The sequence below is a fragment of the Chionomys nivalis genome, chromosome 4, assembly GCF_950005125.1.
Source record: "Chionomys nivalis chromosome 4, mChiNiv1.1, whole genome shotgun sequence".
Classification (NCBI taxonomy): Eukaryota; Metazoa; Chordata; class Mammalia; order Rodentia; family Cricetidae; genus Chionomys; species Chionomys nivalis.
This window is the reverse complement of record NC_080089.1, coordinates 69297184-69322748: the sequence shown is the minus strand read 5'-3', so window position 1 is coordinate 69322748 and position 25565 is coordinate 69297184. Positions and strand designations below refer to the sequence as shown.

Sequence of the window (25565 nt, the reverse complement as noted above, 5' to 3'; positions counted from 1 at the left end):
TATAAACTTCGTGCCTGACGCTGAAGCAAATACGTGGCTGTTCTGAATTTCAGAATCTCAGATTCCTTTTGGTATCAGCTCTTGTGCTTGGCTTTCTGCTTAAACAGCAATTATGTGCACAGCAGACTGAGCACCTGCATTGTGTCTTTGGGGTCAGTGCAAAAACCCGAGGTTTGAGAATGAAACAGGTACTTCTTTGTGCCCTGTTAAGGGAAAACACAGCCTTTTTGTGTTTGTTTGTTTGGTTTTCGAGACAGGGTTTCTCCGTTAATAGCTCTGGCTGTCCTGAAATCCACTTTGTAGACCAGGCTAGCCTCAAACCCACAGATCTGCCTGCCTCAGTCTCTCAAGTGCTTTTAGCCTTTTGAAGTCACATCCTCCCACCCCAGAATAAAATAATTCTAAACTATGAAATACAAGTTGATTAAAGTTCAAATAATAATAAAATTTTAAGTAGGCTGAACTCATCAGTCAAAAGAATCAGAAATGCCCACACTGCAGGTTGTAAAGGCCTGCTCTTTGAAAGCCTTACCAGATAATTCAGTGTAAAAAGTTAACGTAATTAAAAGATGAAAACAGGCACAAATGTATATTCCAACTAATTTATTAAAATGCATTAATGTAGTAATATGTGCAACAAACAGGACACACCACTGTGTGCAAACAAGCCAACAGAAGAGCACATTTTGCTGCCGAGGGGCTGCTCACTAATTGGCATCACAACCTGCGTCCGCAAACAGACTGGACTCTCACTGAAATGACAGTACCAGACCAGTAAACACAAGTTAAGAATAGCAAAGAAGATGACAGTAAGTTAATTTTGTCTAAATGACAGCATGTGAGCTTGTAATGAAAATATTTTTGATATGAATCAAAGTGCAGTAGTATCTGGTGAACTCTGAATTGTACTTCTGTGACCAGCACCAAGGCTGTGCAAGCCAGCAGCCCTGAACATCAATGTTCACTAGTTGGGTTTCTCTAAGAAAACAATGAGGCGACTCTTAGGAGGGCATTACCTTTGGAAGTCCGTAAAGGAGGGTGCAATGGAGTAGCTGACAGCTATCAAATCCTTGTTTTGATAAACTGGATATACAAATACATAAAAACTTCAAATTCCAAAAATTTAAACTATTGTAGGAAGCAGACAGCTATCTGAAGCAAAGCCTACTGTCATTGTTTACTAATTTGAATGCACTGTTGCTCCACCCCACCCCACCCCCAGGGCAGGTGTCCTGGTACTTGCTAAGTAACTCCCAAGCCTGCCTCAGCTTCCAGAGTTCTGGAATCACAGGCACATACCATCATACTTGGCCTGAAAACTTGTGGTTTTTATCTAGTAGTTGATTTCAAGTGTTGTATGTGTATTTCTCATAGCACTTTAAATTTGGTTCCACAGGAGTTACATATTACATGTAATTGTAATAAAACGTCCAAATTGCAGGCACCTCTTACCCTTCCATACACTGTTTTGTTTCAGTTATTGTTCAGAACTTTAAAGCTCTATTGTTTAGCCTTCTGCTGACCTGATTCAGAACTCATTCAGAATCTCAAAAGGGGAGCTGAAAGTGAAGGGCTCCTCCAACAGGTCATTTTGTACTCGCTTAGAACACTGGGCAGACAGTGTCTCTTCTCCTGCTGATGCCCCAGTTCTTGATGGTCTTAACTCCCACTCCACAATCCCATTCCCTAGGACAAGATAAACTCACTAGCACAAAGTTATCTTGGAAGTATATGGATTCCTCTTATTTCAGCCCTCTGAGATGTGATAGATCCATTTCTGAACTATCTAAATAAAATAGGGGCAGAGAGAGTGGAGTCAGACACATAAGAAAACCAGAGCAGAATGGAGTGGCCACCTCTGGAGTCAACTGTCTCTGCATATCTGATCCAACACTGTTAATAATTTTCTATTCCCCCCCATCTTTTTGTTTGTTTCTTTGTTTTGAGACAGGGTTTTTCTGTGTGGCCCTGGATGTCCAGAAACTTGCTCGGAGGACCAGGCTGGCCTCAAACTCACAGAGATCCTTCTGCCTCTGCCTTCTGGAGTGCTGACATTAAAAGCGTGTGCCACCACCACCTGTCAACCATTTTCTACATGTAACACAGGAAAAAGAAGGTCAAAGCTACTGTCATCTTCATGCAGATCTACCAATTCCATCAAGAAACTGGCCTGCTCTACTACAAGAATCCTAGTGCTAATTCCCAGTGGAGCCATTCACTGCGACACGCGACGGCCTCTTCACGTCCCTGAGCGCTCTCATGCATGGCCGCAGGGATGTGACGGGAAGAATACTGTCAGGGAGCTGGTGACACTAAGTTGTAACACTTGGCACAGAAGCCTGTATTAATGTTTGCTAACTGCAAAAGGCAGTAAGCGTCTCAACTTTGACACTATTTCACTGTTCAGACCCATTTCTATTAAAGACAAAAGAACAGAGAACAAGATTGTCATTACGAGGGTCACTGGCAGTCTCCTTTTCAGGCCATACCTTATGTGACCTCTACTTTCCCTGTGGATACAGGAAATAGAACCACCTGCTGCCATACAGAGTACTTGTCTTAAGAGGGACACTTTTGGTGGTATATAGGTAACACCCAAGTCTTTATAATGGCCTTTTTCTAAGTTTATCTTTTAACTCTGCTTAGCACCACACTCCCTGGCACCGCTTGCATCCTTGAGTTAAAGGCTTCACAGAGACATCACGCTTCCCTTGGTGCTTTTTCAGGGACACAAAGGTGAACACAGAATCACATTATTTTCTAAGAAAAACTTTTGATACAAAGGAGTAGTAAGAGCCAAAGTGTAACAAAGATAGTAATAAAAACATAAATTAAACCTGTCAAGTTTATCCATGACCTCAGCAAAGTCAAAGGATTATTCTATGCACTTTCAACCCAATTAGTAATGGAAATTAAATACAATGATGCAGGAAAATGTTATACCATTACCAGTTAAAAATCAACTGATGTGGCTTTTCCTCTAGCCGATTAGTCATCAACCCAGACTCACGGCAGGTTTACATTTATTGTGGATGCAGCCCTATACCACATTCAAGTGTAGGTTAAAGCACGTTTTCCCCGTAATTCAAGTTGTTAGCAGTGTTCCCTTTTTTCCTTGAGTTGAGGGTTTGCTATGTAACCTAGATGGGCCTCAAACTTACAGAATCTCCTCTCCCAGACTCCCTAGCACTGGGATTCAAGGCATATGCCATGATACTTGGATGTCCATCCTGAATTTTATTCATTTAAGAAAGATTTAGCTTTGTGTATGTGTGTATGGGACTGTGGATGCCACTATGGTATGCAGGTCCCAGAAGCCAGAGAGGGCATCAAATCCCCTAGAGCTGGAGTTGCAGGTGGGCATGAACTGCCTGCTCTGAGTGCTGGCAACAAACTTGGAAGTGCTCTTACAATCACCGAGCTAGCTCTCCAGTTCCTCTTGAACTTTAATGCTCTACACTGAATATAGGCTACTTCTACTCTTTAAAAATTGAGAGAAAAAAAATCACTTCTGAAAAAAGTAAACAAAATAAAAAGCTGAAGCTACTGTCTGTATTTTGAAACTGAAGATCCAAGTACTTTATGTGGAAGAAAACCAGTGACAAAGCTCAGCCTATTTGGGAGGAGAGAGGCGGATGAGACCTTCTACAAGCTACTCATGATTCTTGGGGTTAAGTTCAGAAGGGTGTCTATAGAACTATATAGCCCAGGCCTTAAACGCATAGAGCTCTGTCTGCCTTTGCCTCCCAAGTGCTGGGATTAAAGATGGATGCCATCACGCCTGGCTCTATACAGCTCTTCTAAAGTTCCCTTCACTAACACAAGTCAAATGGTTCTGGCTCAGTATACTACAATGACACTAGCTAGCATAGGCCTTGCTTGGAGAGCTGGATCCAAGCTGAGAGGTTGTGGAGCAATATTTTACCCAGAGTCCTCCAGCTTGGTTGTGATCGTTTTAACTTAGCAGGTCAAATTTATGCCTGCAAAAGACAAAGAAGTAAAGAAAAATTCCCTTTTGCAATAGAAGCTTAACACTAAAAACTGACACCAGGAAAGGTCCCGTGTTCAGTACAGGAGGGAATAATCTTCTAAGTTTAGTTTATACCTGATTTAATTTTGCTGTGCTAGGTCACTCTTGTAAACAGCTGAAAGGAAAGCCTGGGTGGTGTGAAGCTGATACATCAACTAAATATGTACATGCCAGACAAGTTCATGACACAAGACTAGACCAAGTTGTTATTTGAGAATTATTTTGTAGATAATTAAACCCTGCTTGGAGGCACAAATAAAATTTATTTCAATGTTCAGTCAAGGTACTTAACCACATGAAATAAAGACTTACGTACAAAAAATGTCATCCTGAGTGCATACCAGTGGTGCTCCAACATTTAGAGAACGGACCCATGTCTAGCACTGTCATGCCACCCAACAGCTACATGAAGACCTATCTACTCAGGTCAGACAGTACTGTGGTCAAATAACTGACAAGGAAGTACTCTGGAAAAGTGCCCCGTGAGAGCACATCAATAGTAGCCCATCTGCTCTACAGATGCAGCTGACCATGAACACTGACCACAGTCTGCATACCTCACAGCATCACACACATGGACACAACTCACTTCACATTAGTGAACACATCTTAAGAGCTTTCTTTTTTTTTTCTCTCTCTCTCTTTCTTTCTTTCTCTTTCTTTTTTTAAACAGCTCTGACTTTGGGTAAAATAAATGTCCCTTATATACATATATACACACCCTAAATACTAGCTTCTCAAAATCTCTGGTTCTAACACGTATTTCGAGAGGAAAGTGAGCTGTTCACCTGCCTATACTTCCACCACATTAAGAAGCAATGTGCTTGCAGGTGAGGAGAAGCTCGGGCTGCTACTACTGACTAGATCATGTGCATGATCCCAGGTACTCCGCATCAGTTTAACTGTCCCTGCTTTAGGACAAATCAGCCTAAGTTACCCAGGAAATGTATCCAACCATTTACAAACCAAGTCTTACATGCCTTTACATTTAAAATTGTGTGTATTCTTCCACGACAGGTACACACTAAAAAATATTGCCCCCAACATAAAAAATATATATTATTTCTTTCCTTTGTCATTTATGTATATAAATATTTTACTGAAGATGCATCATTCAAATAAACAAATGCAAAAATTGCTTTATATAAAGTGTAGTTCTCTGCTATTCAGCAATATAAAATGATTACAATATAATTAGTCACGAAAGAGCTAAATTCAAGAATTGCAAACCATTACAGCAGTGAACAGTCCCTTATACAAGAGTCCACTTGGAAAGGAGTCAAGTAAATTTTGTAACAGATTACATAAAAACTCGAGCCATGAATGCACTACGAGCTTCCCTGGCGCTCTTTGTCTCATCTGGACAGGATGCTGAACCTACTGCTCACTGTTTGGTGGTTCTTGTTTTCCATTAAGCTCTTGATCAACTCTGTTCAATGAGAAACACAGGTAATTAAAAATAACCAAGACACTGGCAACCAGATGATTTCCTTCTGAAAAACAACTACTTTTTAGCACAGATTATTCTGTTAAATAAACAAAGCCTTGCAAACAAAGCAGATATAGTAGAAGGAAAAACAAGCACAAAATATTTCCCCAAAGAAACACTACACTGACAAGGATACAAACGCCACTGTTTAGGGCTATAGGATACTTTATGTTCACAGCCATAAACATCCCAAGAGCCCATGGCTTGTAATTCCCCTATAGCAGGAAGTTCAGTGGGTGAGACCGTCGAGAAGAAGGAACTCTCTCAAAAATGACTGCTAACTGAAATTTAAATATATCACTAAAGTCACCAACTGACCAATTAACAATTTAAAATCCAGAAACCAACTGTGTTTTATAGAATGGTAACTATTTTCTGAAATTCACAGGTAGACTGTGTACCAATACCTTCCATTTATTTTGACAATAAGCCATATGGACTCAATATTCAGAAATATCTACATGAGTTACAAAATCTCACTGGATTAATGTTGGCTTGGCCAGAGGTTCTACCAAAACTTAGGTACAGGGAGATGAAAAGAGAACATGACAACAGCATTCACCCTCTGTAACAGTTCGAACAGCTGGTGGGAGATGTTTAAGTCACATTGGTTCAAAGCGGGAAGGTACTTTTCACACCTTTTCCCATCCCTACTATCACCTGGATAAGTAAAAAGCTCTGGTCTGTTGTGAAAATACAGTATGTTGGCAACAAAGATTAGATACCTACTCCTGTTAACGCCTGCAATATACAGCCAATCTGTTCAATATGAACTATTGTTAAGAAGTAATTGTAGGCATTGCTAAAACAAGACAACCTGTCTGACTACAGACTCCACATTGCAGAAAGAAACGCTTAAAAGGACTTCAATCCTTAGTTCTTACCAAACACTGGGAACATCCTCATCTCTGGAATTCTACCTAACAGATGCTCACCACACCTACAACCCAAAGTTTGGTTTTAAACATATTTCTATATTTAAAGCTAATTGAAAAAAAATTGTTTATCAAATTGACCTTTCAATGCTAAAGAAAGTTTTGTTAAGAATTAAATGTTGAAAGATATGTATAACTGCCCTGAGGACTGAACAGAAGCAAAAGGAAAGAAAAGCTGAGAAAAATTTACGTATGTACATATACACACACAAACATTCATATATTAGCAGAGTGAACATAGATTAAGGAAAGATGAGAAAGTGGAAGGGACCACAGGGAGGAACATTCGAGATGAAATAACTGCAACAGGTTTCAAACAATGAAAATAAAACGTTTGAGTTTCACTTTTTATGTGATGCCTGATTATTTTTGACAGTTGATCAAATACTAAAACCTTTTTAAAAAGGGAATTATCAGTACACTTCCTCAACAGAAGCAACTCTTATTTTGACACAGGGTCTCTCTCGGACTCTGTCATCATGGTTGTCCTGGAACTCACTCTATAGACCAGGCTGGCTTCAACTCACGGAGATCCACCTGCCTTTGCTTCCCGAGGGCTAGGATTAAAGATGTTTGCCAGCCTCCAATTCCCAGCAAATCATTTTAAAGTCTAGAAGGTAGGTGGCTTCAAGCCACTTCACAATTATAGATGCTATTTTGAGTTTCAGCCACTCCTGTGGTATATACACAGCACTGTCTAGAGAGGAAAGCAGAGCTCACTACCCAAGCCACTGCTAACATCACTTAGTGAGTCTTGGTTAATCGGAACAGTGATGTACAGAAATGTCATTACGATTCTTTTTTTTTTTTTTTTTTTTGGTTTTTCGAGACAGGGTTTCTCTGTGGTTTTTGGAGCCTATCCTGGAACTAGCTCTTGTAGACCAGGCTGGTCTCGAACTCACAGAGATTCGCCTGCCTCTGCCTCCCGAGTGCTGGGATTAAAGGCGTGCGCCACCACCGCCCGGCCGTCATTACGATTCTTTTACATGGTTAGTTGAATTCTTTCCAAAAAAATCAAAGTAATCAAAATTAAGATTATACCAGCAAAGGTTCTAACTGGTTCCACAGATGAGTAAAGTAATACATATAAATCTCTGATCTTAATTCCTAAGATCATAGTAAGTGATATTTTGCTAATGTTAATTTTTTTTTTTAAAGAAACCAAAATCTATTAACAGTGGGTTAACAGTGGTATGGTGGTAGAGAGCCATAACCTCACATTCAGAGACCAAGGCAGAAGACTGTGTGAGAGAGAGGTCAGCCTGGGCTACAGAGTAAGACCATCTCTAAAACAAAGCAAAACAAACCCCACAAAACTACTAAATTAAACCCAAGGCCTTCACTTTTCTACACTACTATGTAAAGTGGTAAACTATTTTATACTCTACCTTTCATCTTTCTGCTAAAACGTTAACAAATGAAAGGTTGTTACACTCAAAGCAAGTGTTCAAAATTAAAGTGGAAATCAGAGTTTAACTGTTATATGGTACACTGAATTTTAGGTATTTCATCGCATGTAGAGTTTGACTGGTTAGCAGGCTATTTAATTTAAGCATATAAAGAGAACCAATGTTGGTTAGCCAAAGAGTATACGCATTGTAAATATAACCATTGACCCTGAGGGAATAAGCTGTTGCTGAAAAATGTCTGTGTAACTATTTCAAAAGCACAGTGGGAAAGTCTTCAAAGGCCTGGGATTTTAAATAGCACCCCCAGGCATTTCCCTGGTTCAGCACTGTATTCCGACCAGCACAAGAAGGGCTGTGATTTCTAACAGGCATTAAGTATGCTCATATTTAAAAAGGAACAGCTTGGGGTTTGCGCTGTACTGAGCTCCGGGCAACATTTATATTTACAAGTGCTATTCTCTCTGTTTGCGAGCTAACCAACCAGCAGCAGGGTTAGTCTGCGCGATGCAAATGGACTAGTCTATATGCAACCCAGTCAAGGTGTGCATGTACCTTTTTTGTCTCTTTTTAAACTTTTCTTCTTCATACCTTGGTAGGGAAGAGTTATTTCAGTAAATGTACATTACGAGATTTAAGAAAACAAAAAAAAGACTGAAAGTGTAAATTTGCAGGCACAACTAAAAAATGCTAATATTTAACACATGATGTAGAAAATAAAAAATGACTCAGTAAACTGGTTTGGATACACGTAAGCCTAAAACTCTGAGACCAACAGAGACAGAACCCCTTCCTGGACCACAGCACTGGGGTACCAAGTGTTTATGCTGACAGTCTCACCAAGTCCCTTAGAAGGCAGCTGGAGGTCAACTGTGAGACAGAAAATGCTGGTCTCCGGAAAATATTAAGACCAAGTTAATTTAAGCAACAATTCATTTCTTTAGCAATATGACTGTTTCAATAACACGATAAACTCATTCCATCTGGAAAAGCCGTATGTCAAGTTGAGAAGTTACTCTTTAGGCCTGGTACTTCAGGAAACTCAGATTATAACCAGCATTTCATACATAAAAGATTCATGACCAGCCATCACCTCTGGTAATGTAAAAATGTTGATGTATAGGGGAGGTGCGGGCAAGGTTTTTGTCCTAGAACACCGAGTGGAAGGAACTCCCTCCTCCTGCACAGAGACAAGAACAGATGGAAGAGGGCAGGTACGTACTGTCTGATGCACTCTGGTATGCCGACGTACTCCATGGGAACAAGCTCTGCGAGCTCTGCCAAATTAAAGACGTATCTAATTTTCTGACTGAATTTTGAACTAGGGAAGAAAACACAACCAATTATCTCAATATTTCTGACACGTAAAACTTACATTTCAATACAAGGAACTATTTTTTGAAGGGTCTTTAGAAAATTACCTGATAAATGGTCTTGTAACAGCCAGAAGGGTTCGGATAAACCACGAAGGGTGAACAATGATTAGAGACTTCAGGTTTTTCCGTAATCTGGAGATAAAAAGAAAAAAAATTATAGAAATTTCTATAAATTATAACACAAAAAGTTAAACATAAACAAACATGTGCAAGTTTGTACTAAATAACTAAAAAAGAAGTCACCAAAATTTGTCATTTAGGTATAACATTAAGAAAATGCATTTATGAATTCTAAATATCTCTCCTATGCGGTGAAATAAACTTTCTTTCATTTGGATAAATTCATGTCCTCTTCTGTTGTTTTCTCCTAGCACATAAAGTGGTATCCAGAGCTGTCCAGCAGGAAAAGAGTTCACACCGAACATAAAAGCAAACCATTGCTTCTGTTTGAGTCTGGCGATGAACTGGCATTTGTTTCTAACACCATGAAAAGCACTGACTTGTAAGGAGGATAGGACAGAGACAACCAAAGGACAGAGCAAAGGAGTCAGACCCAACCGTGTTCTAGAGATTTACAAATCTCCAATAATAAGGAAAGTCTCCTTTTTAGGCACGTGTATATGACTTTTAAAAAATCACAAAGGATAACTAACATGTTTGCTAATGAAAGTAAACCTATTAACAGGCCTCAGTAAGTCAGTTGAGTCAGCTAAGGCAAAATCAAACCACTAGCAAGAGTAAAGTTGCCCCACTGGCATGGACAAATGACTCTCAAGAGAACACACTTCTAATGTTTGTTCTAAAAAACTACAGCTGGGCTAGTATCTTGATGAAACCTAAGAGCTGGGGAGAGAGCCCAGTAGGTAAAGTGCCTGCTTTGTAAGCATGGGAACCTGGGTGCCATACCCCAGAAGCCAGATAAAAAACATAAGATAATGGCAGGCATGTAATCTCTTTCAGTGCTGGGACACTCCAGGCACCTGGAAGCCCAGTCAGTGAGCTCCAGGTCCTCGTCAGAACTGTCTAAGAAACAAAGTGGATAGTGCCTGAGGAATAACCGCAGGCTGACCCCTGACTTCCACACAGAACTGTGCAAAGCAGTACAGGAACATTCTCCATCCTTTCCCACGATGAGTAAGAATGTGTTCCACATGCCATAAGAAAGAATGCAAAGCAATCTTGTGTGTTTTGCATAATTAAAGCCACTCTTACTTAATAAAGCACAGACTTAAGTTATTCTCCATGCCACTGTACAATGCCATTTTTAGAAAATAAAAACATTAAGAAATTGATAAGTAAAACTGAAGAAAATGATATGGTATCTTTAAACAGCAACAAAGAGTATACTTTAATAAAATCACTGTAAAAATCTGTCAGCTAAATCTACAGTACCGTCGATCAATCTGCTGGTAGCATCTCCGGAGCCAGCCCAGACTGGGCATTTTCCTTCGAGTTGTTGCGCCGTTTAAGTAGATGATCATGTAGTTCTCTGCTACCAACAGCTCTAAAGTGCCAATAACATACCTACAGAAACAAATTAAGTGCATGTCTTAGATGTCACTATCAGGACTGAACTAGGCCCTCCAAATAACACAATTCCCCTCTTCCCTCCATAATGAGCAAACACCTGTACAGCTGATGATGTGCCTGTTCAAACAAAGTCACACCAAACCCACAGTCTTGATGGCACTGTGTGCGGTCAGGGGAAAGGTGGGACCAGGGCATGACAAACACTGCTTTTCTCTGTGTTTGCTCTGGAACTTTGCAGTAGAAAATAAAAACTGACACTAAGCCGAGAAAAAGAGGGACAGTGGAAATGAAAAGAACCTTGTCAGCTCATCATGCCTGTAGGACCCGGGTCTACCCTTGTTCCTGGGGTGCATCTTGAGGACAGTTTCTGGTCAGCTAATTAAGCATCCTGTTTGTTCCTGTGCTCTTTCTGTCCCGCCTGGTGATTAGCTGTAGGGCACTGACTCCATTGTTGGTATGGTAATTTCCCACCTGCCTGGGCGGAGGTCCTTGTGCAGCAGTTAGGTACTTAAGGACTTCCCCAAGTCTAAATAAACAGCATTCGGGCTGATCTCCTTTCGAATGACCCAGGTCTCTTTGTGTGTTCTTTCAATCTCCAGGCCCTTGCCCAACTTGAGCATGGTACAGTGGCGCGCGAACTGTACCGAGGGTGTAACACAGAATCGGGTGTTACACATGCCGAATCCCCAAGGACAGATCTAATTTAGTCACATAATTTTGAGATGGTCCAGTTAGTTACCTCTTTAAACAACGTGTTTCCAAATAATGAAGCTGGCAGATAATTTATTCTAATTTTAAGAGGCATTTTTTTCTATTGAATTGGAAAATAGAGTTTCATGTAATGCCAAAGGACTTGGGAGCTCAGAAACAGGGTAACTTCTATACCTTGCTGTTATTGTCACCTACTGGGTGGGGTATACACATGCCAGACTGGAGCTGTCACTGAGGTGTATCCCTAGTTCTTTTTGACATTTTGAGGCAAGGCCTCATTAAGTTGTCCAAGTTGGCCCTAACCTCAATTTGTATGTAATTCATATGGGCCATCAACTTGTGATCCTTCTCCCTCAACTTCCTGAATAGCTGGGATTACTGTCCTGTACCATCAATGCTTCTAATTTTTACAAAGCTTAGTTCACTAGCATAAACTGAGTCTAATTAGCTCCAAATTCTCTTCAAACATCTTACTAAGACATACTTACTTAAAGAGATTGTCCATCAGATATCTATAGTTAGGCTGACCACTTTCAGGCATAAAACAGACAGCAAACACAACAATGGCATTTAAACCATCCCCGTAATAGCCTGAGAAGAAAAAAAAAAGGTGAAATCTTTAGCACAATTTCACTCTGAAGGATTATCATTTTTAATTGTGTGTGTGTGTGTGTATGAGTGTGAGTGAGTGCAGAGCTTCCAGATAAATGCAGACCGTAAAGATGAGCAAGGAACGCATCTAGCAAAGTAAATTCAGTGGGAACGATTTCGTATGAGAAAGAAAAGCCCATTTGGCCAGTGTTGGCACTTGAGGCTATGCAACACGTTTTATCCAGAGTGAACTGCATGCTGATAACGAAGATGCTGAAACTATTTGCCCCGCACCTGGGAGAATTCCTACATGGTACAGCTGGACCAACAAACTGACAACTGCAGTTTCCTAGCTTTCTGGCCCACTTGCTAATCTTCTAAGGGAATGAACTATTTCCGTGTATCTCATAAACATGTGGAATGAGCAGCGCCCACTTAGCTAGACGAGCTGTGCACAAAGTGAACAAAAGGCTGCAGCCAAACCTCGGGGCGGCTTGTGCCCACACTGCAGCATCCTAGTCACATACCAAACTGTAAACAACTCAACCTAGCAGCGCTGCAGCAGAACCAGATTATTTGGGCAATCAAATATCCAGTGAGAGAGGCTAAACTAGAAACACACAGATGAAGCTCAAAACTATGCTGAGGGGCAAGCAGTGCACAGCACGTGAGACCAGTCACATGGAAGGCTGACTGTGGGACAGGATGGACAGTGGCTTCTAGAGAGCATGGACTCACTGGAAAGGGATGGAGAGCTTCCTGGAGAAAGTGAAATGTTCTATATGAGCACAGGTCATACCTATGTGTGCATCTATGTACATGTTTATGTATATTGAGAGACATATAAGCTTTTGTTGAAATTTATCTATGTTTTAAGATAAAGTGTAAACACAAAGAGTTCAAGAAACTAAGTCTTTTTGAGAAGTAAACATATAGGGTTCAACTACTGTACTTTTTAAACTTACAGTAAATATATAAAAATAATTTTAAAAAGTTATTTGTATGGTGCCCGTGGAGGCCACAAGAAGGTATTGAGTTCTATGACACTAGAGTTGCAGATTGGCTGTGAGCTATCATGTGGGTGCTGGAAATTGAACTTGGGTTCACCGAAAGAGCAGCCAGTACCCTTACCCATCTCTCCAGTCACTATATAAATACATTTCGAGAAAGGGTTTCTCTGTAGCTTTGGGGCCTGTCCTGGAACTAGCTCTTGTAGACCAGGCTGGCCTTGAACTCACAGAGATGAGACTGCCTCTGCCTCCCGAGTGCTGGGATGAAAGGCGTGCGCCACCACCTTTAATCTGTAATTTTTAATTGTCCTTTTATTGTTTTACTTTAAGTCTTTTATATTTCTGGGGCTGGCTCTGCAGTTACAAACATGGGCTGCTCTTCCAGAAGACTCAGGCTTGATTCCCAGCTTTCAAATCGCAGCTCAAAATCATTTCTACCTCCAGTTCCAGGGAACCTGATACCCTCTTCTGACCTTCATGGAGATATGAAACACACAAATGGTGGTGTCCAGACATACATACAGGCAAAATATCCAACCACATAAAAAACGTTAAAACAAGGATGGTTGTGGTGCACGCCTTTAGTTCCAGCACTTGGGAAGTAGAGTCACGTGGATCTTTGTGATTTTGGTGCTAACCTGGTCTACAAAGTAAGTTACAGGACCACCAAGGGTACACAAAGAAACCCTGTCTTGAAAAATCAAAAGCAAACAAAAAATACCCAGAAAAATCCTTTTATAGTCTTAATTTGAGAAATTTTCATTATTCTTTCAAAATAAGCTACTATCTCTAGGCACATTTTCTGACTGCATTTAGAGCTAAAGATTCAGAGGATGCTCCCTAACCCTTACCTCCATGGCTAATAACTTTTTTGTAGGGTTCGATCGCCTTCATATCCACCCTGTGATCCTGTTCTCCAATCCTGAACATGCGCCAGCGGCGCCCATCTTCCTTTTCTTCTGTGGCTGTGTATTCAGTAATTGAGCCTTTCCTAATGACTTCAGTAGTTTTGGGTTTGGGAAGATCATCTGTTAAAATAAAAGGCTTTTCAATCACAAACTGTCATTTACATAACAAAAATCAAAACTATATGTTAACCACTTTACTATCTAGATTATTCCGAGTTTTCTGTTTCCTTTTTGGTGTTCTGATATGCTTCCCAGGCTAGCCGCACCCTCATGGGCTCAGGTGATTCTGCCCCAGTCTCCCAGTATCCGGAGAAGAGCTGCACACCACCTGAAATTAGCACTCACAAAACAAGAAAACATTTGTTCTACTTAGGGCCAATTTATGGCTTTAAGATCAGTTTCAGAACTTTCCATTGCCCAATTCAACAATGCACAAGTTAGTGCATCATTTACAGCAGCCTCAGGAAAGCTAGAGCTATCACAATCTTACTACACATGCCTCGCATGCCTTTCCAGAGTCCACTCAGGACAACAGCGTCCATGTGGGTGACTAATATAGCTTACTTCAAGTAACCATCTGACAGCCAATTGTTTTTTAGTGCATACATTAATTATAAAGCATTGTAATACAAGATAGAAAGTGGTTAACTACTCAGTGATCATTTTCCATTTGATCAGCTTTATACAGCAGTCATGTACTTTTCTGAGCAATACATGCAAAAATTTACATAAATTAATACTAGCCAAAGCACCAATGATTACGTACAATTTACATTTGCAGATTGCAGTTTAGTTGATTTAAATGAAGGAATGATTTTTAAAACTTTAGTATGACAGTCCTTACCAAAAGATGGGGGGAGGGGAAACCTACTGCATGTTAGTTGTTTCCAAGACAAAGCTGTTAACGGAAAATTTCCTTCCAGGCAATGACTACAGCAGCATTAAGGAGAGAAGAGACAAAACACACAGGCAGAGAACTATTTCAGTGTCCGTATAAAAGACTGCTTCTTAGTGGGCTGTTTATTGAACCGTAAAACAGGGAAGAAAAACAAAAGAACAAAAACTACAGAGTATCATTTTTCATTACCTATAAAGTGTCTACAGCTTAAGTACAATTTTGATGTAAAATTCACTTTAAAGATGAAACAGAAAGATTATCAACATTTGTCTAAATATTATAGTCAACTACCGCCTAATTCTAGAATGCACACAAAGCAAAACACACACCAATGCTTCCGAACACAATCTAATTAATTAGAATGGCAAAGGCAGATTGGGGCCGAGCACTCACTGCCTCAAGGTGACAGTTTTACAGGTGCAGCAGCCCTCAGCACCTCTCCTGCCAATCCTTAGACATTATTATTATTATTATATTATTATTATTATTAATTATTATTATTATTATTATTATTATTATTAGAGACAGGATCTATGTCGCCCTGGCTGACACTGAACACGCTGTGGAGACCAGGGTAACCTAGAATGAGAGATTCTTCCGCTTCTGCCTCTGTAGTGCTGAGATTAAACTTATGTGCCACCGTGCCCAGCCCTTAAGTGTTTTCAGTATACTCCTTACATCTATGTAGAGGACTTTTTTCTTATTAGATTAACTGACAAGAAGATACTGGAATATTAGGCAATACTTTTGAAGCAACCATGAAAAACAAACTTTACAATATTGGGCAAGTAAGAAAAAAACAAAACAAAACTAAACTAAATGAAAGCTACTTGCATAATCTACAGTCTTGAAAACTTCAAGTATTTTCAGAATCTTCTACTTTAGTAACAAACTTAGGAACTGCAGAAAAAATAACATACTTTAAACAAAATCCTTCAATGGATTTAGCAGGTTTCATGTTTAAGATTTGGACATATCCTACTTTTCCTAAAGAGAACACCAGGCAAACATTATGTAATATAAACACTCATTCACAAAGTTCACAGGAAAGCAGTGAATTACCTTCCCACTCAAACTCATCACTGTTCTCTGATGGGGTGTCTAAGCCTTCCAGGTCAACCTCCCCACCTTCGTCCAAATCATCCGACCACACGGAGCCTTCACTAGGATCCAGGGTCAGGCTGATGTCTGGGGCCATTAGTTTCTTACGAACTTTATTTCCATTAACTTCTAATGAGCCTGAAATTGGAAAACAAAATAGAAGACTGCTCAGTTGCCCCAGTTGAAAGAGAAACATTTTAGTCACTTTGTCCTTGAGAAAAACTTTTAAAAGAAAATTCCAAAGCTTTAATTCATAAAACTTGGTTGTGATCACTGCTACTGCTTTTTTAAAAAGACATTATTTTCATTCTATTTATTTTTATTTTATGTGTATGGGTGTTTTGCCTGCATGTATGTCTGTATACCACATGTCTGTAGTGCCTGAGGAGGCCAGAAGAGTTCATCAGATCCCCTGAAACTGGAGTTATGGGTGCCTGTGAGCTGCAATATAGCTGCATCTCCTGGGAATTGAACCCAGGTTCTATGCGGAGCAGCAAGTGTTTTTGTTAACTGCTAGGCCACCTCTCCAGACCCAGTTGATTTTTATTTTAAGATATGTGAATAGTGGGTATCTCTGTGTGAGTATGTGCACACTGTGCAGTGCCCGCAGAGTCCAGGAGAGGACACCAGACCCAGGGAACTAGTTATAAACATTGTGAGATGCCTGAGGTGGACTTTGAGAATAGCACTCACTCGTTTTAAAAGAATTATTTACTACTGCTTCTTTGTCAAGAGATCAAGAATGTATCAATGTCCTTTTAAACACAGAGGCAGACTTTACTGTTCTTATTAATATAGTCTCTTTTATTCTTTATAAAAATTTCTAAAACCAAAGTCATATTTTTTATGAAGTTAAAATTCTCAAGGATTTGCCAAAAATTTGCCTTTTGGTTCCCCCTATCAGAATAAAAATTCAGTGTATCTTGCTTTCCTCTCTACAAAGAAATGTGTCCAAAAGTAACACAAACTTCACTAAAAATCTTCAGTTCTTACCAGGTTGGCTGTCTGAACCAGTAACATCTAGTATATCTGCTTCAATACTGTCATCTTCTGGTAAAGGTCTAGAAGACAAAGACATACTCTTTAACCCAGAAATTAAAAATAATACTTTCGAAGTTCAAAGATTCATTAAAAATACTGCTCACAAGCCGGGCGGTAGTGACGCATGCCTTTAATCCCAGCACTTGGGAGGCAGAGGCAGGCAGATCTCTGTGAGTTCGAGACCAGCCTGGTCTACAAGAGCTAGTTCCAGGACAGGCTCCAAAACCACAGAGAAACCCTGTCTCGAAAAACCAAAAAAAAAAAAAATACTGCTCACATTATAAAGACTAAAGCCGATTCTTAAGCGCTACAAATCAGTTTGTATGCGTGTGTATGAGGAGGTCAAAAGATAAACTCAGATGTTCCTCAGCACGTCCGCTGTGTGAGACAGCATCTCTCACTGGCCTGCAACAGGCCAGTGTGCCCTGGGGATCCAGTCCCCATTTCCCCAGTGCTGGGGTTCCAGGTGGACACCACTATGCCTGGCACTCCGTTCACTTTCGCAGACAGCTGACAGCCCATTCCTCTACCAGCCCGAGACCTTAGCTGAACACAGCTAGAAATCTAAAGTTGACAGGATTAAAACAAGTATGAACGATCACCAGTCACATGTTTCGTTGGAAAATAACTTGCACTTTTTAGAATCTAATGATCATGTGTAACCTTTTCAAAGTCCAACATATGTGAGCTGTCATTTCAATAGAGTAATTCTGATGCTTTGTTCCAAATCCATTTAATAAAAAGTATTGCTCACATTGGAAAATCTTCATCCTGCCATTCTTCTTTCAGCTCCACACCTTCCATCCTCAGCCTGGATTCAATGTCAACTTCCAGCTCCTGGCAATCCAGGCAGCCGAGGTCCTGGGAGGGAAAGATGGACAAGAGCCCAATTTCCACTTTTTTATTCCTCATCTGCTGCAAAGGTGCAACAACCCCACCCAAGTTCACATCAGCACTCCAGCAGCCACAGAAGCGTTAGTTCAGTGAGACCTGACGTTGGCTCAGATAAACAAATGCCTTCCCTGGCACAGAATCATAACTAAGCCTTCAGTCTTCTGGACAGGAGTGATTCTAGAACCTGCACTGGTAACTTACGGGCACATGCGTACTCATCACAGCGCAGTGCTATGCAGCATTCACAGCTCCTCCTCTTCATTCCTGAGTCACTTAGAGTCTATCCAGGAGCTTGTCTAGCAAATGACTTGTACTAATTTCTGTTGTGCGTCCCACTTGTACCACGCCTCTCTCACAGAGCATGCTTTCTCATACACAACTATGCATTCTAACTTAAGCTTCAAAGTTTTAGTTTTGCAAGAAAGTGTAAGAATTCTCACTTAAGGTGGAACATTGACTCACCTATCTGACAGAATACAACATTTGAAGTACACTATAAGTCACGAAGAGGAGCTGGAGAGATGGCTCACAACTACCTGAGACTCCAGTTTCGGGGGTATCATATGCCCTCTTCTGACCTCTGATGGTACTGCATGCACATGGCACAGACATGTAGGCAAACACTCACACATAAAATAAAAAACAAATCTTAAAAAGGAAGTCACGACAATCAGTGGTAAAAAGCACAGCAGCAGCTCACAAATGGCTGAAGCAAGAGGAATCACTGAATTCAGCCATTTCCATTAGAGCAATCAACGGAGCGAGTTACTACAGACAGCACTAAACCACAGTCCTGGCTCTCTCTTTCAAACATGTTCATGCCTGTTAGGCTGTCTTCAAACTTGTGACCTTCATGTTCCAACCTCTGAAGTTCTGAGACTAAGGGCATGACCATGATGCCTAGCTTCACATTTTTAAGTCACACAGTGTAAATGGAAGAACAAAAATAAATAAAACAATGAAGTAATAGTCCATATATCACACCCACACCCTCTGCACTACTTGATTTTAAAAAAACTGCAGAGCATAGTAGATGGTGCATGCCTTTGATTCCAGCACTTGGGAGGCAAAGGAAGGTGGATCTCTGAGTTCAAGGTCAGCCTGGTCTACAGAGTGAGTTCCAGGACAGCTAGGACTGTCATACAGAAAAACCCTGTCTTGAACCAAACCAAACCAAACCAAACAAAAAGCTATCTCTCTAAATAAATGAGAACCATTCACGTTCATTATCAAATAATATTCTAAAACAAACTACAAAGAAAGTTAAATCCCTAACGTGTTATGTTTCATATAGCGAATTAAATCCATTCCTCTAATAACTAGAGGTCTCCACCTCCCAGATTACGTACTTACTTATACTTGGGGAGGTCTCAAAGGACTTACATTTTGTAAATTTATTTATTAGCACAGAAGGAAAAAAAAGGTAAACTGTCAACTTTGTCATTGAACTACTTGCTGGGTAAATAACCGGAATAGTTCCCTGGTCCTGTCCTACCTTTCTGTAGGGCCTTTATCAAATAATGAGAAAAAAATCTCAGCAACAACAGCAGAGTCTGACAGTTGCAATCGATAACTTCTTCATCTTAGCAAACGCTCAGCACATTACAAGCCCAACAGTGAAGGCATGCCATTACTAGGCACGCCTTTGCTCAACCCCTTAAACTTGTTTTGCTTACTGAACTATATAAATAGGATTCCTGTTAAAAGTTTTCCTTAAAATGTTATGAGAATACTTTGTGAGAACATAAACACATACAATATAAATTACTGCTGGTGAAACTATTCGTTATTTGCTACAAGAAACATTTCTCTTATGAAACGGCTGTAAACTGCTTCATCGCTTGAAAGAGAACTCGTTCAAAACTTTTCATGGAGGCTCAGGTTTGCAGTCCAGTACTCTGGGGCCTACAAGAGGAATACTGCTGAGTTCAAGACTAACCTGGCTACACAGCAAGATTCTGTCTTTTCAACTACTAAAAACAACAAAAGGAGTTCTTTACACACAGGCTTGTAATCTTAGCTACCGAGACTGCATGTTCAAGACCAGCCTGAGCCTCTGAGTTAGACTGTCTCAAGATAAAACAGGAAGGCAGGGCTGAGCTGTAGCTCAGACGCTGCTCGCTCAGCATCTGGGGCCTTTAATTCAATTCTCAGCATCACAATCACACCCAGAAAGCCCAACTCCTTGCCCCCTTGCAGTCCACTTCCTCAAGTTTCCTCCAATGTTCTCACTCATGTGATGTTCATACACCTCTATACATTGCCGTGAGTTCTTAGTTATGGGGACGATTATCTAGGCTAGTTAAACAAAGAGGGACAGAGAGAAACAGAGACTAACTCCATCATTCCATCAAGAACTCTGGGGGCAGCACACTAGGTAGATAAAAACACAGTCAACAATTGAGCCCTGTTCTTGGAAGCACTTTATCACTGAGCAGCTGGAGGAACAGGAAACAACATGAAAGGAGTTGAAATAAGCACAACGGCTCTGGAGGGAATCTGGATGCCTCTGACTCACAGGTTAGCTGGTTATTTCCCAGTTTTGCTTTTAGAACCTCAAAATGTCAGAATAGGGAAATAGTTTTGATATACTTATGTGTCAAACTAACATACTTCCACAGAATTAATCTGTCTAGATAGCTCGGCAGCACATCTTTATGCCAGTTATCTGTGGCAGTCGTAATGAAATCAACAGTCTTTGACCCCAGTCAGGTTAAAAATCAAAGATAATGGATTCCTGCACACACAACTTAGGATGGGTGGTGTGAATCCAAACAAGATGGAGAGGGGAAAAGCCATATGCAGTTTAGGAAGATGAGCAAGATTAAGTATTAGGATCCTATCTTGATCTACCTAGGCTGTGACTGACAGTTCTCGAGGTACCTTTACTATCATGTAGTTTAAGCACTGCTGCTAGAAATAGGTGCACACTGAAAGCAAACATAGGTGCACAAGGCCAGTACTGACCCAGAAGGTTCTGCTTTATTTATGATGAACAGACTATCTACCCTTGATAGCTCAACAAAAAAATCCGCAGGAAACATCCTTCAGATTGCTACCAAAATATACAACCATATCTTTCTGAAATGATCTTTTGAAAACACACAAACACACGCACACTGGTGCACACAGGTGGGGTAGGTGGTTAGATGTGTGCCTTTGGCAGGAGAGGACAGTTTTCAGGCGTGGATCTCTCTGTCCACTTTGTTTTGAGACAGGGTCTCTCATCTATCTTCTTGGATCACACACGCACCCTGCTAGTCAGCCATGAGTTTCATGGAGATTCTCCTGCCTTCTCCTCCCATGCTGCCATAAGACTGCTGGGATTATAGCTGACTTTTTCTGCGAGTTCTAGAAGTCAAACTCAGGGGGGTTCAGACTTTCCAGGTAAGTGCCTTTACTGGCTGATCCATCCCTGCTACTACCATCATGTAGGCTTTTCAAGAATGAAATGGAAATGCTTCCACAAAAATGTTCTCTCTCTCTCTCTCTCTCTCTCTCTCTCTCTCTCTCTCTCTCTCTCTCTCTCCCATCATGTAGGCTTTTCAAGAATGAAATGGAAATGCTTCCACAAAAATGTTCCACAAAAATGTTCTCTCTCTCTCTCTCTCTCCCAACCAGAATGGTTTGAGAGAAACTAACTTCTCTCAAAATTGTGAAAACATAGCATAGGTCAAATACACATCTATAAGAATACACTTACTAAACTATCAGTATGCAGAATGGACTGGAGATGTGTTGACACCCCTGATCTCCAACAGTCTGATGGTGTTATAAAGTGGCTGTAGTGGAAAGGCAGGACTATCTGTAATACTACTGTCTGGCTTCATAGCACGTAAGCCTGACTAAAGACCTGACTACTGACAGCTAGAGCCACTCTCGGGTCCAGAGAGACCTCCTTCTTCCCGTCACTCCCAGCAGCATCACAGCAGAACAAACAACCACTGCCCAAAAGGGTATTCCAACTTTACTAGCCATTTTTACACCCATGAGCAACTAATGATTAGTTCGTGCTTCAACCAATAAACAAATGTGTGAGACAGAACGTGATGTTATTATCCCTTTATCTTAGATGGGAGGCAAAAGATAGATACCACATCCTGATTCCCAGACCTACAGCAGAACTGTCTGCAGTAGAGCACACTGACTCCAGATGGCCAACAACTCGCCACAGGTCTGTAAGGCCAGATTTGGTTATACTTAGTGTGAACGGTGATGTAGTGCCTAAAAATGAAACTGTGCTGATTTATGGTAACTTAGTTCCTACTCCATGTACACACATGTATCCCACTTCCTAGTCTAACAATATCTGGTTATAGCTAGAAAAGACCTGAAGACTGAGAACGGCATTTAGAAAAAAAAAAAAAAACAACAAACAAACCTCAAAGTTTGAGTACCTTAACTAGATAATTTCAATCCTAACTTTGAAGAAGCATCCATTCATAAATCACAGAATTTCTACAAGTGAAGGCTAGAAGGCGGGCTCAAGTGGCTGAGCATTCTGGCTGCTCTTCAAGACACGATTTCAGTCCCCATCCCCACAATGTCGGCTCACAACAGCCTATAACACCAGTTCCAAGGGGTTCCAATGCCCTCTGCAGTCGCCCACACCATGTGATACAGGCACATTTAAAAAAAAAAAAGAGGAAAAAAATTCTACAATTGCTGGATTCCTATAAATCGTAAGACAAAGTACGTTTCATTCAAGGTGGGAATTCAAGAATAAGGAAAAAAAATCCTCATTAAAATAAAAGTGAGGTTAAAGAATGAAATACTAAGATAAACAATCGCAGATGGTCGGCACTAGAACTACCTCGATAAACACCCTAAAAGCTGTGTCCTCAAAGACTTCCCAGGACAAAGGAAGTTGCAAAGCAATATAATAAAGATCCAAATAAGTGTCTGCTTGAACGTCAGCTGACACAGGGAGAATTATTCAGTGGTATCGGGTGCGTATAGCAATCCAAAGCGTCCTGACCGGTATTTAAATGAAGTGGTTAAGTGTCTGAAAACAAGCAGGGACCGGGCATTGACATGCACACCCTATCCCGGGATAGCAGCCTATGGACGGAGCAAGAGAGCCTGACGACTTAAAGGATGCAGTTTGGGTACGCCGTCTGCGTCCATCCCCCGAGGCTATGGGGTGTACTACACGCCCAAGTTTCTTTGTTCGGCTCGGGACTAACGCCGGAGAGGAACACGGAACAAACGTGGCTAGGGGAAGCCAGGAACCGGGAGGTTCCGCCCCAGGCACTCGGCCACCAGACGGAAAAGGAAGGGGGCGCGGGGCTGGCACCAGCACCCGGGGCGGGGCGGGGTCCGGCAGCGCGAGGACCCGGAACGCGAACACGCCAGTCCCCGGCCGCCGCTCCCGCCTAGCCTCCGGTCTTCCCGCAGCCCTCCGGCTGCGCTCCAGCCCGACCCGCCACCCCGGCCGCGCTCACCCCGGAGGAAGCCGCGGCCCCCTCGTCCTCTTTGCCCCTCCAGGCCGGCGACGTGGGGCTGACGGCCAGGTCGCAGAAAGCGGCGGCGGGCAGAGCCCGCTGCCCTCGGTCGGCGGTGGAGACGGGGCCCAGGGCTTCCCGGCCGGTCGCAGCTGCAGTCCCCGCGGCAGCAGCTGACCCGGATTCAGTGCGCACACCCCGGCGGAAGTGACCAACTCCGGACCGGCGCTGGGCGAGGCTGAGGGAGGAAGCGGAGACGGAGCGTCATCCCCAAATCCCCAGTGTCCCTCCTCTCTGCGCACGCGCGGTTGTCCGGGTTGGCTGTCTTCAGCCTGCGAGTTTCTGGCTTCCTGAGGAGGAAGGAGGTCCTCTAAGGCCCTCGCTCACCCTTTCTGTTTCTGTAGAGACATCACTTTGCTGCCTGAAAGGGCCAGTACTTTCTTTCTGTTTGCCTTTACGTTAACCATATTACTACGTGAATGCAAAAAGGGTGAAAAATAGCCGATGGCTTATGTGGGTCGCCAGGTCTGCCCCAGCCATACAACTGTCACCCACATTCAGAGGGACTAGTTTGGACCTATGCTGGCCTGTTCCTGTTCGACTGGAGTTGGTGAACTCCCATTAGCTCAGGTAAACCCAGGTGTCACCATCATGGTCTTGACCTCTTTGCCCATATTCTCATTCCCCCCCTCTTCAACTGGACTTTGGGAGCTCAGCCCAGTGCTCCGCTGCGGGTCTCTGCCTCTGCTTCCATCAGCCATTGGATGAAGGTTCTAATGGTGACATTTAAGATATTCATCAATCTGACTACAGGGCAAGGCAACAATAAATAAATGGGACCTCCTGAAACTGAGAAGCTTCTATAAAGCAAAGGATACAGTCAGTAAGACAAAAAGGGAGCCTACTGAATAGGAAAAGATCTACACCAACCCCACATCACACAGAGGGCTGATCTCCAAATTATATAAAGAACTCAAGAAATTAGACATCAAAATTCCATATAATCCAATTAAAAATGGGGTACAGAACTAAACAAAATTTTCAGCAGATGAATCTCGAATGTCCGAAAGACACTTAAGGAAATGTTCAACATTCTTAGCCATCAGGGAAATACAAATCAAAATGACTCTGAGATACCATCTTGCACCAGCCAGAATGGCCAAGATCAAAAACAGCAATGATAGCTTATGCTGGAGAGGATGTGGAGTAAGGGGAACAATCCTCCATTGCTGGTGGGACTGCAAACTTGTACAACCACTGTGGAAATCAGTATGGCGGTTTCTCAGAAAATTGGGAATTAACCTACCTCAGGACCCAGCGATACCACTCTTGGACATATACCCAAAAGATGCTCAATCATACTACAAAGGCATTTGTTCAACTACGTTCATAGCAGCATTATTTGTAATATCCAGAAGCTGGAAACAACCTAGATGCCCCTCAACCGAAAAATGGATTTTAAAAAATGTGGTACATTTACACATTGGAGTACTACTCACAGAAAAAAAAATACATTTTGAAATTTGCGTGCAAATGATTGTAAATTAGGATAAATCATCCTGAGTGAGGTATCCCAGACCCAGAACATGGTATGTATTCACTCAAAAGTGGGTACTAGCTGTAAAGCAAAGGGTATTGAACCTATAGTTCATGATCCTAGAGAAGCTAAGTAACAAGGTGAACCCTAAGAAAAACATATATAGATCCACCTGGAAAAGGGAAATAGACAAAATCATCTGACAAAATTGGGAGCATGGGGATGGGAGGGGGGTGAAGGGGAAAGAGGAGGGGAGATGGAGAGGGGGAGGAGAACTTGAGGGAACAGGATGGTCGGCATGGAGGGAAGACAGAGATGGGAACAAGGAAAGAGATATTTTGATTGAGGGAGCCATTATGGGGCTGGCAAGAGACCTGGCACTGGAAAGATTCCCGGGAGTCCACAAGGATGACCCCAGTTAAGACCCAAGCAATAGAGGAGAGGGGGCCTAAACAGTTACAGGAGTTTCAGAGTTCCTGTTTTTAGTTCAGGTCTGCAGTGTGCAGAAATCCCCACAGGGTGGCAGAAAATCGCTTGCAATCATGTAAAGGAGTGAGGTTATTGTGGTCTTGAGTTTCTTTCTTTTAGTAAGTTTGTCATGAAATAAACTTGATCCATGTTTGGTTCTAAGTAGACTACGCTGATATATTTTCTTTTTATCTCC

General features: G+C 41.7%; 1 protein-coding gene across 2 annotated transcripts; it reads right to left on the bottom strand.

Moving 5' to 3' along the window:
- Positions 1-594: 594 nt before the first annotated feature.
- On the bottom strand, positions 595-23584 carry Bnip2 (BCL2 interacting protein 2). Of its 2 annotated transcripts, XM_057766758.1 has the most exons (11): positions 23365-23584; positions 17781-17887; positions 16979-17046; positions 15947-16123; positions 13930-14106; positions 11966-12068; positions 10629-10760; positions 9282-9368; positions 9083-9181; positions 8416-8451; positions 595-5459 (listed from the first exon to the last, which is right to left on the bottom strand). In XM_057766758.1, the coding sequence occupies exons 2-11, from the start codon at positions 17828-17830 to the stop codon at positions 5408-5410; spliced, it is 981 nt and encodes a 326-aa protein (XP_057622741.1). In that variant the 5' UTR covers positions 17831-17887; positions 23365-23584; the 3' UTR covers positions 595-5407. The 2 variants fall into 2 exon arrangements, with proteins under 2 accessions (XP_057622741.1, XP_057622742.1); XM_057766759.1 differs by lacking the exon at positions 8416-8451.
- Positions 23585-25565: the final 1981 nt, after the last annotated feature.

Bases quoted from the DNA above. Each gene is read 5' to 3' on its own strand.
- Bnip2 (XM_057766758.1), bottom strand. From the start codon at position 17,830: ATGGAAGGTGTGGAGCTGAAAGAAGAATGGCAGGATGAAGATTTTCCA. The intron at 9,182-9,281 runs GTAATTTTCTAA...TTTCTTCCCTAG, and splicing joins GTTACAAGACCATTTATCAG to TTCAAAATTCAGTCAGAAAA. The intron at 5,460-8,415 runs GTACATGCACAC...CTCATTGAACAG, and splicing joins TTTAAAAAGAGACAAAAAAG to AGTTGATCAAGAGCTTAATG.